The following is a 17,273-nucleotide window of genomic DNA, read 5'->3' as shown; positions in this document are numbered from 1 at the left end:
CAACTACAGTTCACCAAGTAGGTCCCAAAGAAATTCATCTCTTTAAAAAGAAAAGAAGGCTTGTGTAAGCAAAGGTGGATTTGTGCCACCCATCCTTTAAAGGTGAAGTCAGCGATTCTGGTGAACAATTGTCAAAATCACTTTTTTGTCAAATTCAGTAAATAACTCTTCACGATCAGCTACCTGTCTATACTGTGTGTGGGTGTGTGGGTTGAAAAAAATCTGGTGTTAATAACACAGCCTAGGCTCTGTAAACAAAATACCCCGATTACAGAGCCTAGGCTGTGTATTATCAAAGGTATTCTGCTCACACACAGTTTACGTACAGGATCTTGAGGAGACATTCACTGATTTTGTCAAAAAGTGATTTTAACAACAATCGTTCTATAGAATCGCTGACTCCATCTTTAAATCGGGTCCTCTTGTCCTTAAGGTTCCAACCCCTTTGTTAGAAAACAGCAGATTTGCACTACAGAGTTTACATTAAGAAAGTGGTTATTCAGCCCTGCCACCAAGAAAATATTGATGAGCTCAGGGAAAGGGGCCAGTATATAACAGGTAGAGGAGGGAGCAGCGTGCAGACTACAGATCTTTAGACCGGGCCCTACCATCATGTCCTCGTCCATGTTCATTCAGTACCACGGCCTCCCTGTGCCGCCTCTCAGTCACACCATGGAGAGTTTGGAGTTTGCCCAGAATTTCTCCGTGGAAGACACCGATGTGTTCGCAGTGACTTACCCCAAGTCAGGTACAGTGGATTCATTCTTATTTCTAGTCCCTGGGAAGGTGAACTACGATCTGCCAAGTTCTGCAATGCATTTTGTTTTTCCCATATGCTTACAAATACAGACAGGCAGCATAATGTATATCCAGGTACATTCAATATGAGATGACCTCAAAGCCCATGTTTTTGGTGCACTCTGAAGCCAAATGTAATAATGGTGGTATAGCCTAAAAACAGGCTATACAGGAAGACAGTTATTTCTAGATTAAACTGTGGTTGACATGAGGCGGACATTCCACAATAATGTGCAATAAGGTTAGGACTTGAACAATAGGAAAATGTTTGATGAGGTTGTTTGTCAATGTTTACTGATTGTGATTATTTTGAAGTCATCACTGCAGTCTGTAACATGTCACACAAGACACATTTATATTTTTAAATGTATAAATTGTAATATTTATGATTAATTAATTGTATAATTTTTTTAGGCTCATATGCTTTTGAACCATACAGTCCGTGTCAATGTACCTGCCTTTCAAAGTTGAAGTGTCCTTTATCATTTGACAGAGCCAAGTAATACATTCTTTCCCCATCTGACTAATAGTAGGTCTATGAAATTCACACTATCTATGTGTTGCCAACTGACACACACATTTATAGAAATAAAGTGGCATTGCAAATATATAATAATATAATTTGTAGCATAATTCGGCAGAGGTGTTGTTGTGTCGTTATACGGGAGTGGCCGCATGTTTGGGGTGTAGGCTAGGCTACTACACCTACCCAGTAGGCTAATTAACCTGAAACAGGTGCGACACCCGGTGTCCATGACAGACATGGAGTAAAACGAGCGAACTCACCCCACAGTAGCGTACCTGCTTGTTCTTATAGTTAGTGAAACACTGACCCTGCATTCCAATAGTAGTTGCACTTCCCCTTGTTCATTTACCCTCAGCCCTTGGCATGACGTAACAGCATACGTTGCACGGAGGGAACTTGGAGAGCGGAGGGAGACTGGGCGGGGGAGGAGCGGAGGATTTAAATGGAACCCACTTGCCCACTTGCCCTTGTAGTCGCAATGGACCGTCAGTTACATAGGTAAATCTGAATCCAAATAATACAGAATTATAACATTCTGCTAAAGTAGCCTATGTTGCAGAAAGCCATTTCCATAGCATAACAAACATTGAATTTCGACACGGTAACTCAGATTATCAAGATATTGTTACTTACACATGTAAATAGTTTGCTCCGACATATTTTCATATATACTTTCAACCAAAAACATTTGTTTTAAATAGTCCTCTAATTGGCAGCCATCGGCGTTATAGCAGCAATGTGTAAACTGCAATACATTCACTGGATTGTTCGTATGGAAATAGGATAGCCTAATTGAGGCGTTTTGGAATATATTTATATATATATTTGTCCTGCGGGTGGCCGCGATGTCCCTAAAAGCATACAGTCTACCGGAAAATAAAAGGAGAAGAAGAAGAAGACGAACTGCAATGCACTGTGGGTGATATCCACCTCGGAGTGACCATCCATGTTGACTTGATCACTCAGCCCTCCGAGGGTCTATCTCACGAAGTTCACTTCAGTTTCCAGACTATTGGAACGACACTTAAGATGGCAGCGGGGATTCCCCCGAGGGCAAGTGCCTAGGGCAAGTGAACGAGGGCCTGTTGAACGGGTATTGGAACGTACCCTGAGATTAGCTACGTGTTCATTTGATGTTTTGAGTGCTGCAAGTTATAGACTATAGCCGACTACAGTTACCCCTGTAGACACTTGGCACGAGGAAGTACCATGCTACGTTCAAGTCTCTTTCAGAAAGTTGGAATAAAGTTATTGTTGGAATACAATTATTAGTAATGTCCAGTAAGAGTATTGATCGGATAGACTATAGGCCTACTAATAACGAAAGAGATAGGCCTGAGCGGAATGTCGCCTACCGTCTGAAACTACCTTGGTCATACCTCGAAGAGACACTTTAGGCTAAATAATTAGGCTACATTTCTGCTTCAGTAACAGACTAGGCTTCTTGGAATTATTGCAGTAGGCTAGGCTACATTACAAAAACACGCTGCTGCTGCTGCTGCTGCAACAATAATAATAATAATAATAATTTTAAAAAAAACATGAGATGATTTTGGAAGCTCAAGATTGATGGTTGTGAATTCTTTCGTGTGCGCTTATCTTCAAGTTGCTGTTGTCCCATACTCGTGAATGCAGCAGCGGAGCACCTTGTTTTCGCGTTTCAACGATACTTCTCTATTATTCTCTCACAATAATGTCTCCTGGAGAGCTGTATCTGCAGAATAATGGACTGCTGCTTCCTAAAGAAACCCACTCCTTTGAGAGCTTGAAGTTTGCGCAGGAATTCACGTTTAAAGACAACGATGTCTTGGCTGTCACGTTTCCCAAGTCAGGTCAGTGTTTCTATGAAAGGCGCTGTCTTGAAACATATCGATACAACAACTTATCAATTTGACAAACGACTATTGTTTTTTGTTTGTTTTCTACTGGCTTATTTTGCTTCTGTTCCGGTGTCCTGCCTGTCTGTCTGTCATGAGATTCTGGGACAGTCAGTTGCAGGAGGGTTGCCTTCTGCAGCAATTTCCTCGAAAGTGTCAGCTGAGTTTAGAGGCATGAGTCAAATGCTGAGATTTCTCATCGTGTTTTATTATAAGTTGCCTCATAGTAGGCTAAACTATGCCTGTCTGTGACGAGGGTGTTTGCTGTAAAAGAGGAGAGACGGAAGAGGCTGCAGAAAGCTTTCTAAGACCCGCATATAAAACAACTTTAGAGGAACAGAAGCCTCATGCAGCAGATATATTTCAAGTGGAAATCATAATGGTTTTCTCCAAAAAAGGAAACCCTTTTGGGGCTGTGACATTGATATCACTATGTTCTTCACTCAGAACATGTACATCACTGCAGTAAGACTAATGCAGAATAAATCAACACATTATTTGTTCATTGCTGCAGCATCTTTTTATTATCTTTTATCTGAAACTCCCTGTTTTACTGCCTCGGTTTTTACCAAAATCCTACCAACCATTATTTAACTGGCTTAAAATGAGGCTTAACATTCATTAGATTAGAGCAAAAGAAGTGAAAGAGAGAGGATAGTCTTTTCATCATTTGGGGGTCACCAAACACACTGTGGCTTGGACACACATTGATGTTAAGAAAAAACATGAAGAATAGCTGTTTGCATAAGGATACCTGAAAGGTTACTACAACAAGTTTAAACCTGCATATTTCCACTCAAAACGGACCCTTGCAAATAGCATGTTTCTTAAGTAAACCTTTAAACCTGGTCTTCGAATAAGTGCAGACATTGTTTGCTCATAATTCACATTTCAGACTTGCCATAGAAGAGGAAACCAGCCCCAGTTGATGATTCTGATGGAATACTTTGGTCTGCACACTGACACACTGCTGTTGTTAGAAAAATAACTCTAATTTGTATGATAGTATGCCCCCCCCATTAATATGCATTTACTATTGTATAATCATTTAAACAATTTGTATATTCTTCACATTTGACTTTAATACATGTTCTCACTCAACATTTCTTGGTGCTGTGGAAACGAGGAGGTGAAACAGCTATAAAACCTAACCTGATTCCCCCATAGATAGCAACATTCCTGAGGCCTGATAACGCAAAGGCCTTTTCGGGCCAAGCAAGACTGGGGAGCTTAACCCAGTCACTAAAGGTCAGCAGGACGTCGGGAGAGAGAAGGGGATATTTCCAAACACACATGGCAACAATAAATTGCCACTTTGTTTAGAGATAATAAAACCCCTTGCTGTCAAGAAGGGGTTTCACTTTTTTGACTTCTCCTGTCCCTGAAGGCTGCATAACCTGTCCTGTGATATCACTTCATTAAACATCCTCTAAGAACTTGGAAACTTCTCTCCAGTCATCCTTTATTTTTGCCTTCCATATTTCCGAATAAACGAACACGTATTTTAACATCCTGTTAGTGTCCATTGACAAATACTAGAGTTATTTTTTGGGAGCAGAAACATCCACCTATCACAATCAGTTCTTAGAGAGAATAACCAAAATTGAAAAAAAAATGCAGACCGAGAACTGTTTCCATGGGTTATTACCTCGTTAGGCTAACACTAGCACATAGTGTTGTGTGGCTCACGAGCGCGATGTCTGCCTTACATTCAATGGTCTCTTTTGTTCATTCATTGATTTACTTTCTACAGCTCCTCATTGTTATTCAGAGTCATGGGGACTGAGGCCATCCCAGCGTGGAGTGGATTGAAAACTATGCTGCCTCAATCAGAAAAAAAAGACATTGTGCCGTATGAATGTATTTAATCTATGGAGGGAAAACTTCTAAACCGAATGCAAAGTTTTAAATACTTTAAATGAATAATCTAAATGTATGACACATGCCCATGAATCCAATTAGAGATTTTAGAGAAGTTGAACTTCAACTCCAAAAGTAGTTTGAGATCATAGACTGTATATAAAGAGTTTTTTCTTAAGTTTTCTTCACCATCAAAATAATAGTGATAGCTGTTTGTACATCCATAGTTGCAAACAGGAACGTCAAATAGCTATTTAATTTTGTATTAATATGACCACTTATGATTTAGTTTATCATTAATTAATTAAAATACTTTTGCCAGTTTGCAAACATTTAAAAGAATAAGAAAAACATGGCGGATGGGGTCCGGGGCAGTTGTTTCACTTAGGGCAACCTACCGTGTCTCTGAAGACCCCTGATTTAGACTGTGTTCTTTTGCTTTAATACTGTTTCATCTGCTCTTCTGTTCTTTTCTGCAGGTACAATCTGGATGCAGGAGATCCTCCCTCTGGTGCTTAACGGGGGGGACCTGACGCCGATTGAAACCATCCCTAACTGGGACAGGGTGCCCTGGCTGGAGGAGAAAAGATTAGCACTGGTTGTGGATCAGTTGCCTTCTCCACGGGCGCTGGTCACACATTTTCCTTACCACGTCATGCCCCCCTCCTTCCACAACTCTAAAGCAAAGGTGAATGGGATGGAGGAATATCATTATCACACACACATACAGACTGACTGACTGACTGACCGACCCATTCACTCACTCACTCACTCACTCACTCACTCACACACAAATAAAGAGCTATAATTGATAGATTTGGACAAAAAAACGAGTATCACACAAAGATTCAACCAATGTACCCATTTTACATATAATAATTTTTTATCTTTTTCTGGTCATGTCTATTCCCATATATGACTATTTAAAGAAGTTAATCCTTTATATTATTGAATTTATCTCTCTGGTCTCTGCCACAGGCGATCTATGTGATGAGGAATCCTAAGGACGTTGTGGTGTCTTCATACTACTTCAGCCAGATGGCTGGATTCCTGCCGGATCCAGGGACCTTTGAGGAGTTCGTAAACGATTTCTTGGAGGGCAAAGGTCAGAGGGCTCACCTCACATAAAGAGTTTAGTCTGAGAGAAGGAGGAGTTTGAGAAGTCAAGTGGTACAGATTTTGATGTGTACATTTTGATAGAAAATAATTGTGTGGTAAATTATTTGTGTTGTCTGCAGTAATGTTTGGAAAATGGACTGACCATGTGAAGAGTTGGGCAAACACGGAGCTGGGAGACAGAATAATGTTCCTCACATATGAAGACATGGTTAAGGTAAAATACTGATTTTGTCAAAAATTGCCAGGGTGTCTGCTACAGCTCCAAGAAACAAGATTTTTCATTTGGTATTACAGCCTGCATTGTGTATCCTCATGTGTCATTGTGTGTGTGTGTGTGTGTGTACTGTGTACACTTGTTTTTAATTACCTAAGGGCTACAACTTACACTGAAACATGTTATGCAACTTGCTAGCCTTGCATGTCTAGCCATCCCAAAATGCTAAGGTGTCAGGTTGCATGTGTAGCAACAGAGCCCTATACCAAGCCCCAACCTCAGCGATTTTTACCAGCATCCAATAAGGAAGTGACCACAACTGTAGTAACCAGGAAGTGCCACTGGGGGCTGGAAGCAGAAGACAGCCATCTCTCATTGACTCCAATGTTAAACATGCCGTTTTCACAGCATTATTAAACCTATTTACAGCCGGGCCACAAAACCATTTTAGCCTGTATGTCTAGGTCATATCTCCATGACAACACTGAGGGGGCTGAATTTTTTTGGACCACGCTAGTTTTTATTCTTTTGGAGGTTAAAATGTATTGGCGCGATCTCTTGAGTTGTCCCTCACTTTGCCTCGGAGGTATACGTCAGCTATCTCCCTCCCCCTCACAAAATGGTGACGCGCACAAACCAGGATAATTGGATGCCGTGTGAATAACTGAGGTCAGCCCAGATGCTACATCCATATTATTTACTATCTATGCCCTATACACAATCACTGTAGTTATACACACAAAACATAAGAAAATACAATTACGTCAATACGACCAGTTACGCAGCTTGTGTAGACAGATGAAAGATCTGTTCTGTCAGACATGCAAGAGCGAGGACTGATAAGCACATTCCTCCATAGAAATCATGTTGAAAGTTCTCCATTTGATAATGTCCATAAGATAAAGGCAAACTTTTGTTACTTCACAATCATTAACAAACATGTATCCATGGTCCCCTCTTCTAGGACCTCCCTGCAGCTCTCAGGAGAATTTCTGATTTCCTGGGTCGTAATCTGAGCGAGGAGGTCATCGAGAAGATAGCAGAGCATTGTTCCTTTAAGTCCATGAAGGCCAACAAGATGTCCAACTTCAGCCTGGTCCCCAAGGTCTTCATGGACAGTGACAGATCTCCATTCCTTAGGAAAGGTGAGGCTCCATACATGAAATGTCTGGCTGTGCTTTTAGATTCATATTAAAGCTATAGTGCGTAACTTGTGTCGCCCCCCATGAGGAATTCAACACTGTCTGCCCATCTACTGTACATGAGGTGAGCCTTGGGTGATCGCGCATTGATTTTATACTTTCTGCTGAAAGTCCATGTTTTCTCTTAGCAGTAGAATCAACAACTGAAACATTTTCTTGAGCTCCTGTGCCAGTGTCCGGGGGGCAACACCAGTTTGTAAACGCTGTCATACTGAGAAATACAGAGAGAGTGTGGAGCTGATAGGCTTAAGCAACTTTGTGTCAACTCGTTTGGCGATGGCTTGAATGTAACCGGCATTCATTTCTATGGCAAAATTATGCACTATAGCTTCAAATGGTTGATTTTTCTTTCACGTCACTACTATTTGTTTTGCTCATGTGTCTTTGTGTGTGTTTTTGTGTTAGGTGTTGTGGGAGACTGGAAAAACCATTTCAGTCCAGAGTTACTGGCCAGATTCCTATCGGTCATTGGAAAAGAGTTGGAGACTGAGAGCTTCTCTCTGCCTTGGAGCTTGGACTGACAACAGCCAGAGCAAAAACAGAGAGGAAAAAAACTGCAGGGATGAAAATCAAGGTCCATACATGTCGAGCACAACATTCCAGTAGACAGCCTTTCAACAGCCATCAACCTATAATGAAAAAAAGGGCTAAACTCACAGATAACCTACTCGTCTGTCACTCACTTTGGTGCGAATGTCTTACCTTTTGTAAGAAACTGAACTGAAGGCAAACATGTCCATACGTGTCTCCACCCCACAGACAACGACTGAAGGAGAGACAGATAACGGCAGAGAGACGTATACTTTCTGGCACATAGACACACACACCTGCACACACCCACACCCACTCACACAGAGGAACTGAAGTAAATCTGAATCATCACCTCACCTATCCCTTATTTACTTAACAACAGTGGGGTCTTTGCATTAGGGGCCGGTGGGCCCCCACCAGAGGGCGCTGCCGTGCAGGGCAGGATTATAAACTTAAAGACCTACTTCACCGGTTTGAATATGAAGGTGTATTGAATTCTGAGATCCTATGTAGTATAAATGTGCGAAAAAAATTGAAATCGGTTCATCCTAGCCTGAGAAAAGGCAGAAAAAGTGTTTTTTTAACCCTATATTTCTCTTTCTCGTGAAAAACTTACTTTGTAAATATTACTGTGATGTCTTTTACTGTGACATCACAGTAATATTTACAAAGTACGTTTTTTTAACCCTATATTTATCTTTCTGTGATGTCACGAGAAAGAGAAATATAGGGTTAAAAAAAACACTCTTTCTGCCTTTTCTCAGGCTAGGATGAACCGATTTTAATTTTTTTTTGCACATTTATTCTACATAGGATCTCAGAATTCAATACACCTTCATATTCAAACCGGTGAAGTAGGCCTTTAAGTTGTTGTTTTTTTGTCAAAAATGTCATTGAGCATAAGTTAATAATAAATTAATTGTTAATAATGAATTACATGTCCGCAGTTTTAATTTGATGAACGCAATTGTCTTACTTTTTGTAGTGTAGTAGTTGTGTGTGAAATAGTCCGTTGCTCCGTCTCGTCTGTTCCGCTCGGTGGGGCCCAGCAGAGATGGCCCTGCCTGCTGCATTGTAGCGGACTGTGGAGCTGTTGCGCGTGCGCAGCGCCCGCTTTAGTTTCGACAGTGGGGCCAGAAGCTGTGAGAATGTGAGATCTTGAACACATATTGAAATAATAGCCTAATATATGTCGTCAGATTCGCGTTTGAGTGATGGCATTATTCAGCTGCAATTTTGGTCCCCTCTGTCACTTACTACTTTGTTTTTGTTGTGATGGTAGTAATATGTGGTATTTCTGGATTGCGTTATAAGATTATTTTCCTGCATGGGCCCACCAGAGTTTCCAAACCAAAATCGCCACTGGCCATGAATATTACCTGACTGACAATATAGTTATTTTCTATATAGCATATTTTACTTATATTTTTTTAACTCATCTTACATTTATGGAATTCAAATGTATTTATTCCAAAAAACTAAATACAATTAAAAACACAAGGCAATGATAAAACAAGAGGACACATCTAAATGAATAATTCAATTCAATGAAAAGCAAAATAAACTGTCCAACACTAGGTTAACATGTTGGAAAAGGGCTGAGAATAATCACAATTTTTTTTAAATCTCACCCCTTCTCCATAACCCCTGCCTAAACCGAAAGTGTCTTGCGAGTGTGTCGAAATTGTCGCGTGTACATAAACGAGCCACTGAAGTGACTGTCTATACCGGTTCCGTTTTGTCTGAACATGTCAAAGCATCAAGCAACAAAGCAGCAACATTTTGCACAGTGAGCAGTTTTACTTTGATATGTGTGAGTATTCCTTATCAATTTTTCCATCAACACTGATTTATATGATTGACATTTTATTCATAATTGGTACACTGAAGTCGAAGTGTATAAGGCCGACCACTTTAAAAAAAAAATACTTCAAGCCTACACATTTGAAGGTGCTCCGAGGAACTTTCAGTTTGTGTTCATTCTAGCGCCCCCCTTTGAATAAAACCCCAAGTGTTTTTACCACGCCAGCTGTTGTTCCTGGGTGAGGGTATACCCATGACAAATGCATTAAGAAAACTATATAAAAATAGCATTATTTGCACTGATGGTCTAATTTGCTGTTACATATCATTTATGATCATCAGAGGAAAAATTAGACTGTTTCAGAAATATTTAAAAGTTCCTCATAGCACCTTTAAGATATAGAATCCAAAATATAGAATCAATTAATAAACAGCAATAAAGGAGAAAACATGCCATGGGATAATAGAAGAAAAATATGGTAAAAGTATACAATGATAAAACCCAAACATACAGTGAATTGTAGTAAACTCTTAAGATCTGTCACAGACTTAATTTCTCTCAAACTTTCTCTCAAACTGCTGCTTCTAACTCGCAGGAAATTTTCCCCAAAAACTGCCTGGCAAAACTCTTATCAAAGCCGCAAATTTTGATGTATTTTTTTGTGTGTGTGTGATCAATGGTGTGGGACTAGTTACGTGCCAACGTTTTTATGGAGAACAATTATTTTAAAGTTCTTCAAATAAAGAAGGAAAGTCCAGAGACTTTTACCTTTAAAACATGAATCTAATCATCATATTTATATCTAGCTGCTCTGTTCCACTGTCACACAGACCTTCATTGGTAATATCTTCAATTCCTCTAGAGAGCCAAAGTATGGAGACATCCTCTCAGTGAAAGTGTGTGTGAAGGTGTGTATGTGTGTGTTAGTATCAGCATCAGAGAACGACAGTTTTCCTCTGTTCCAGTCCAGATTCACTCTTATCCTCTGGAGCTTCTTCTTGAATGGGAGAACAGTGGATGGAGCTGATGGTGACCCTGCTGAGTATTCACCTTCATAGAACAGTATTCTCCATATTCCAGACAGTTTGTCTCCCTTCCTCTGTCCAGACTTTGCTGCCACACCCAGTACCCACCATGATCTGTGTCCAACCTGGACGTCCCAGCTGTGAGTCCCTGAGTTAAAGCCCTCAGAGCCCAGAACAATGGCGTAATAACCAAACCTCGCTGGATTATCAGGAAGCTGCTGTTCGCCTCCTAGTCTCACACTGGTCAGATCTTCAGACAGGATGAGATTTGGGTGAGCAGTGTTTGGGTCCAGAACCAGAGGAGTGTAGGAGACCATGTTCTTCATCTTGTTCCAGATGTTGAAGGTCAGGTTTCCCAGGTGTTTGGCCTCGTCTATCAGAGATCCTGAGAGCAGCTGTGGATCATCTGGCAGGGGGCGCTGCTGGACTCTTTCCACTGCAGCCTTGTAGTTGAGCAGGAATGAGACATCTTCAGATCTCAGCTGCTCCTCTGTGGCTCTGACTGTGTCTGAAAGAGCTGCTATCTCTCTGCTCAGAGCCTCCATCTTCTCCTTCATCATCTGACTCTTCTGCTCCTCTTCCTCCCACAGTGCAGCCAACCTGGCCACCTCTTCCTCTACTAGAAACTGGTGAAGCTTCTTAAACTGATCCTGAATCTGCGTCTCTGTGCGTCGGGCCTGGACCTTAATGTGTTCTGCTGTTTGATCAGACTCCACTTTAACTTGTTCAAAAAGCTTTAACTTCTCCTTTAAGAGCTCCAGAGTTTCCTCTAGTTTCTTCTTCGGATCTCTCTCCAGTAAGAAAGTCTCACACAGGTTCTTTAACACCAGGTTACATGGTGGTTTTACCCTTGAAGATCTTCTCTTACAAACTGGGCACTCACGTGTTGGTTTCACTCTCCACCAGTTCTTCAGACATTCTTTACAGAAGCTGTGGCTACATGACAGAACAACAGGATCTCTAAAGACATCTGTACAGACCGGACAGCAGAAATCCTCCTCTGATCTGGAAGCCATTTTGTCTGTGAGTGAAGCTGAAAACAGAGCAGACAGAAAGTACAGTCAGGAGTGGCTCCCTTCGCTCGATGGTGTTTTGTTCCCCTAACGGAGCTGCCTTGCTCTGTTGGGGGCACAAAACACCAAACACCGCTCCGACCCCTCTTCAACTAACTAAAACTTGTGTTTTTAGTCAAACTCACCTTCAGTGTGTGGAGTGTCACAGTGTTGTAGGAGCTGAACTCACTCAGAGGAAGTTGTTAGTTTGGTCTGAAGGTGAATCTCTGTGTCTCTTGGTGAGGCTCCTTTCTGACACCTTTTATTGCTTGTTATGTAAACTGACAGTGTTGTTGCAACAACATTAATGTTCAAGGGCAGTTGGAATGATGAGGATCGTATCGGAGTAGTAAAAATATAAAGTAAAATCCTGGGAATATTCTGGGATTGAGGAACCATAAAATATTGAGGAAAGCCGGTAACGTAAGATATAGTTTGTTTATGTATGTTTGGTTAGTTAAAATCAGTTTTTTAAACTATGAATTTATAAATGTTTCAATGTACGAGCTTTGGAGACGTTCCTGAACGCATCATGTTCACAGAAAGGGGCAGGGCTGTGCAGAAAGAGGAAAGTAATAATCATGAAAAATGTCCCTAAAATCCAGATTTTATCTGAAAATATACGCCTGTCTGGGTTTTACCCTTTTTTAAAGATTATTTTTGCTTTTATTAGATAAGTTGTAGAGACACAGTTGAAATCGGACAAGTAGGGGAAGACATGCAGAGAACTGACCAATAATAATAATAATAATAATAATAATAATAATAATAATAATAATAATAATAATAATAATAATAATACATTTTATTTGAGGACACCTTTTAGGACACTCAGTCACCTTACATGTCATGAACAAAATAAAATAAAAACTGTTAAAAAGATTCTAAGCATTCCAAGAGGTAGTTAGACAGTTACAGTGTTAGTTATAGAGAGTAGGCGAGTAAGACCAGGTGGTTTTGAGGGAAAGGTGGTGGAGGGCTTTGTATATGAGCAGAAGATTGTTGTAATCGATCCAGTTATGTACAGGGAGCCGTGTAGTTGAATTCCACTGTTCGGATCAGTTTGTGTGAGTAATGATGCGGGCAGACCAGTATTGCATGGTTCACCGATAGTAGGTAGTGTCTGTGCACTGATGCAGTTAAAGGCACTACGAGTAAGATGGCACGTTGGCGTCCCCTTTGGACAAAAGCGGTAGTATTTTTACGACGCCCGCTGTCGCAAATGCTCGTGCCAGGCGCGTGAGCGTGGACTGAGAAGGGCGCAATATAGTGCATGTTCGTGTGTTGAAAGTGTGAGGACTCTTTTCGGCTCCGTGAGAGTGGTTTTGACACTGCATCAACTAATGCCAGTCAGTACACACACCTGCTTGCAATGAGTTGATTCAGCAGCGTCACCTAACTACTCTCTCTCTCACGGAGCTGTGTCCTCACAGAAAGCGAATGAATGAGAGACGGCAGTTAGTAGACTATGGATCACGATGAGGTAATGTGTTTGTGTTGTTGATGTAAATAATGACTATTTCAGATAATGGTTATCTGATGATGGTGAAGCAAAGCAAACTTTGTGTTAGTACCAACCGCTCATTCATTTAGCAGTCTAGTTTCGCTCTCGTGAAATTGTATACACGTTGCTTGGCAACGTCCTCCCGCCCGCCTATCACTCACTCTCCCTTTTCGCTTTTCTTCATTGCATTCTCTTTTTTTTCTTTGATGGTTCAGCCCCGTTATCAGTCATTTATGACGACAAATAACTGTCTCAAACAAGGCTCCCGCTCCCCTTCCCTCACCTGGAGGGATAGGCTTCTCAAATCGCGTTGCAGCGCCACACTGAAATCTGCAACCAATACGGATATGTGACCATAGAGCCTGCACGAGCGAACCGAAAATCGGACTGGGTGTGCGACCAGACCAAAAGCAGTAATAAAAACTATATAAAAACGTCTTTCTTTGCATTGATGGTCTCGTTTGCTGTTAAAGGTAATTTATGATTATCAGAGGAAACATGAGGTTGTTTAAAAGATATTTAAATGTTACTCGTATCCGCTTTAAGGTGGGCGGGGTTTCTCTTACACACACACACACACACCTACACACCTACACACACACACACACACACACACACACACACATACACACACATTTCAGTGATTTTTAGGACAGAGGGAATGAATGAATGAATGATTTATTTCAAATATGCAACAACAATACAATAATAATAATGCATCAACAGGAGTCAGTCTGATAAGGCCGCCAAGCACTCTATAAAAATGCCACAACATATTTGAAAAGGGGTGGGAAGAAGTAAAAACTTGTTCAATCCCACCCCACTTCTTTAAACAATATTAACAGGTCAGAAATCAAAATCAAAACTCAAAATCAAAACTACACGTTTCCTTCAGACTAATTTCTCATTTTCATGATATCAATTCTATGTATCAACACTTGCATATCTGTACACCATACCGATACACATAGAGACACAAAAGCGTACAAACAAACACTTGCATATCCGTACACCATACCAGTACACATAGATGCACACAAACGTACCAATACATTTCCTGTATACCCATACACTTATACATAATCCTACACATACCCATGTTTCCTACTCACTGACACACTGAAAATGTCAGCCACTGCCAGCACCACAGCAACTGTGGAGTCAGCCATCGCAGAAGGCCGAGCCACCACAGCACGCGACACCCCCTTAAGACCAATAGCTTACTGCTGATCACACAGTTAACTAGTCATGTTAACAAGTACTGAGACGTCAAAGCCCTCCTTCATTACTGTAACTCTGGAAACCCATCTCTTTGTATATTCTTTTAATTTAAACTGTTTCATGCTTGGACATTGCTTGATCTCCATATTCAAACTGTTCCACTGCTTCACCTCAAATTGAAATGCAAAAGCCTTTCCTGGTTGTTCGAATGCTGAACCTGTCAAAATGTAGTTTCCCCCTCAAATTATAACTAAGCTGTCTTTCATTAAATAATTTTTGAATATTATTTGGGAGTTTGTTGTTTTTTGCTTTGTACATTACCTGAGCAGTTTGAAACGTCACAATGTCAGTGAATTTCATTATTTTTGACTGTAGAAATAATGAATGAGTATTGTCCAAATATCCAACCTTATGAATGACACAAATCGCTTTCTTCTGCTGGATAGTTACTGGTGCTAATGAGGTTTTGTAGTTGTTCCCCCAGGGAGAGACATGGCTTGTTGAAAAAGCAGACACAAAGGTTTCGCTCATGTTGCCTATAGTCACGGCCTGCAAATGGACATATGCAGGCCTGTCTGCAACACACACACTTACAGTTCATATGGAAACTATTCACAGCTCTTCACTTTTTCCACATTTCGTATGTTTCAGCCTGGAATAAAGCTGGATTAAATTAATTTTTTCCCCTCAAAATTCTACACATAATGAAAACTTAATAAAACGTTGGTTTAAGATTTTTGCAAATGTATTAAAAATAAAAAATGTAAATATAATACACTCCTGAATAAAATCTAAAGACTGGGGGAAAATTGCAAAGTATTTGCATTTTGCGGTGGTTGATCGCAACCAAGTTTTAAGTAGAGCTTTAAAATGGCAACAAGATCAACAGACAAAAAACTAATTAATCTATTTATTGAAACTTAAAGCCACTATGAGTAACTTTGTCCATTGGCGGCCCCTTTGGACAAAAGCTGTAGTATTTTTACGATGCCAGCTGTCGTAAAGCTGTTTTCTAGCTCGTGCCGGGCATGCTAGAGTCAAATGAATAGGACGCAATATAGTGCATGTCCGTGTGTTGAAAGTGTGAGGGCACCGGACTCTTTTCGGCTCCGTGAGAGTGGTTTGACTCTGCATCAACTAATGCCAGTCAGTGTCACACACACCTGATTGCAATGAGTTGATGCGGGTATACTAACCACTCGCACAGAGCTGAAGGATTCCGTGTCCTCACAGAAAGCGAATGAACGAGAGACAGTGGTTTGTATGGATCACGATGAGGTAATGTGTTTATGTTGTTGTAAATAATGACTATTTCAGATTTCAGATCAATATTGGTCGTCTGATGATCTTTGTTTTTGTACCGCTCATTCATTTAGGATTAAAACACTGCAGTCTAGTTCGCTCCCGTGAAATTGTGTATACGTTGCTTGGCAACGCCCTCGTCCCGCCTGTCTATCACTCTCGCTTTTCTTCATTGCATTTTCTTTTTTTTCTTTGATGGTTCAGCCCCGTTATCAGTCATTATGACGACAAATAACTGTCTCAAACAAAGCTCCCGCTCCCCTTCCCTCACCTGGAGGGATAGGCTTCTCAAATCGCGTTGCTGAGCTACACTGAAATCTGCGACCAATACCAATATGTGACCATAGAGCCTGCATGCGCGAGCCGAAAATCGGACTGGGTGTGCGACCAGACCAAAAGCAGCAATAAAAACTATATAAAAATGTCTTTCTTTGCACTAATGGTCTCGTTTGCTGTTAAAGGTAATTTATGATTATAAGGGGAAACATTAGGCAGTTTAAAAGATATTTAAATGTTACTCGTAGCTGCTTTAATTTAAACTGAATTTAAGCTCAAACAGGCTGTTCATCATCTGATCAAAAGTTAGAGATCATAGCCTTTAAAGCTCAAAATCTGGCTTTCAATCTGTCAGACATTCACACTGTCGTGACCTCCTGTTGCCGAAGGCAAAAAGGTGTTCTGTCTTTGAACGTGGCAGAATTGTTGAAAGCAAGGCCTCTCACAACATGCCACGGTGCAGAGGTTGGACGCAGTAAGACAGTCATTTCACATTTCTTAAAAGATCCTGAGGGTTATGGGACAAAAAAAGGCAAGTGGTAGACCCAAAAACAATGCGCTGAGCCGGAGGACCCAAGGTGTAGTCCGTGAAGACCCAGGCCGATCCTCGACCCTTAAGGCCCTAACTGGTGCTGAGTGAAGCTCAATAACCATCAGACGGCATCTGAGAGAGAAGGACTTTAAGAACAAAAAAACAGATTCAAAGACCATGTCTCCTCCCAAACCACAAACCCGCTTTGACTCTTTACAGAACCTCTGGAGCTCCATCAGGTTGGATGGGGAGCGTCGGTGCACAGCCATTTTCAGATCACACCGTTTGAGTGATGGCATTATTCAGCTGCAATTTTGGTCCCCTCTGTCACTTGCTACTTTGTTTTTGTTGTGATGGTTGTAATATGTGGTATTTCTGGATTGCGTTCTAAGATTTTCCTGCATGGCCCCACCAGAGTTTCCAAACCAAA

At 40.9% G+C, this 17,273-nt stretch overlaps 2 protein-coding genes across 2 annotated transcripts; one reads left to right on the top strand and one right to left on the bottom strand.

The window, feature by feature from the left end:
• The first annotated feature begins 2,952 nt into the window (after positions 1–2,952).
• On the top strand, positions 2,953–8,722 carry sult2st3 (sulfotransferase family 2, cytosolic sulfotransferase 3). The gene is made up of 6 exons (XM_080040183.1): positions 2,953–3,156; positions 5,541–5,749; positions 6,040–6,166; positions 6,300–6,394; positions 7,359–7,539; positions 8,002–8,722. The coding sequence occupies exons 1-6, from the start codon at positions 3,018–3,020 to the stop codon at positions 8,115–8,117; spliced, it is 867 nt and encodes a 288-aa protein (XP_079896309.1). The 5' UTR covers positions 2,953–3,017; the 3' UTR covers positions 8,118–8,722.
• Positions 8,723–9,945: 1,223 nt separating this feature from the next.
• On the bottom strand, positions 9,946–12,378 carry LOC307259482 (zinc-binding protein A33-like). Its single transcript, XM_080039346.1, has 2 exons — positions 12,155–12,378; positions 9,946–11,989 (listed from the first exon to the last, which is right to left on the bottom strand). The coding sequence occupies exon 2, from the start codon at positions 11,970–11,972 to the stop codon at positions 10,734–10,736; it is 1,239 nt and encodes a 412-aa protein (XP_079895472.1). The 5' UTR covers positions 11,973–11,989; positions 12,155–12,378; the 3' UTR covers positions 9,946–10,733.
• Positions 12,379–17,273: the final 4,895 nt, after the last annotated feature.

The sequence above is a fragment of the Ammodytes marinus genome, assembly GCF_949987685.1.
Source record: "Ammodytes marinus genome assembly, chromosome: 13".
Classification (NCBI taxonomy): Eukaryota; Metazoa; Chordata; class Actinopteri; order Uranoscopiformes; family Ammodytidae; genus Ammodytes; species Ammodytes marinus.
This window is presented reverse-complemented; position numbering and strand designations above follow the sequence as displayed.

Bases quoted from the DNA above. Each gene is read 5' to 3' on its own strand.
- sult2st3 (XM_080040183.1), top strand. From the start codon at position 3,018: ATGTCTCCTGGAGAGCTGTATCTGCAGAATAATGGACTGCTGCTTCCT. The intron at 3,157-5,540 runs GTCAGTGTTTCT...TCTTTTCTGCAG, and splicing joins TGTCACGTTTCCCAAGTCAG to GTACAATCTGGATGCAGGAG. The intron at 5,750-6,039 runs GTGAATGGGATG...TCTCTGCCACAG, and splicing joins TCCACAACTCTAAAGCAAAG to GCGATCTATGTGATGAGGAA.
- LOC307259482 (XM_080039346.1), bottom strand. From the start codon at position 11,972: ATGGCTTCCAGATCAGAGGAGGATTTCTGCTGTCCGGTCTGTACAGAT.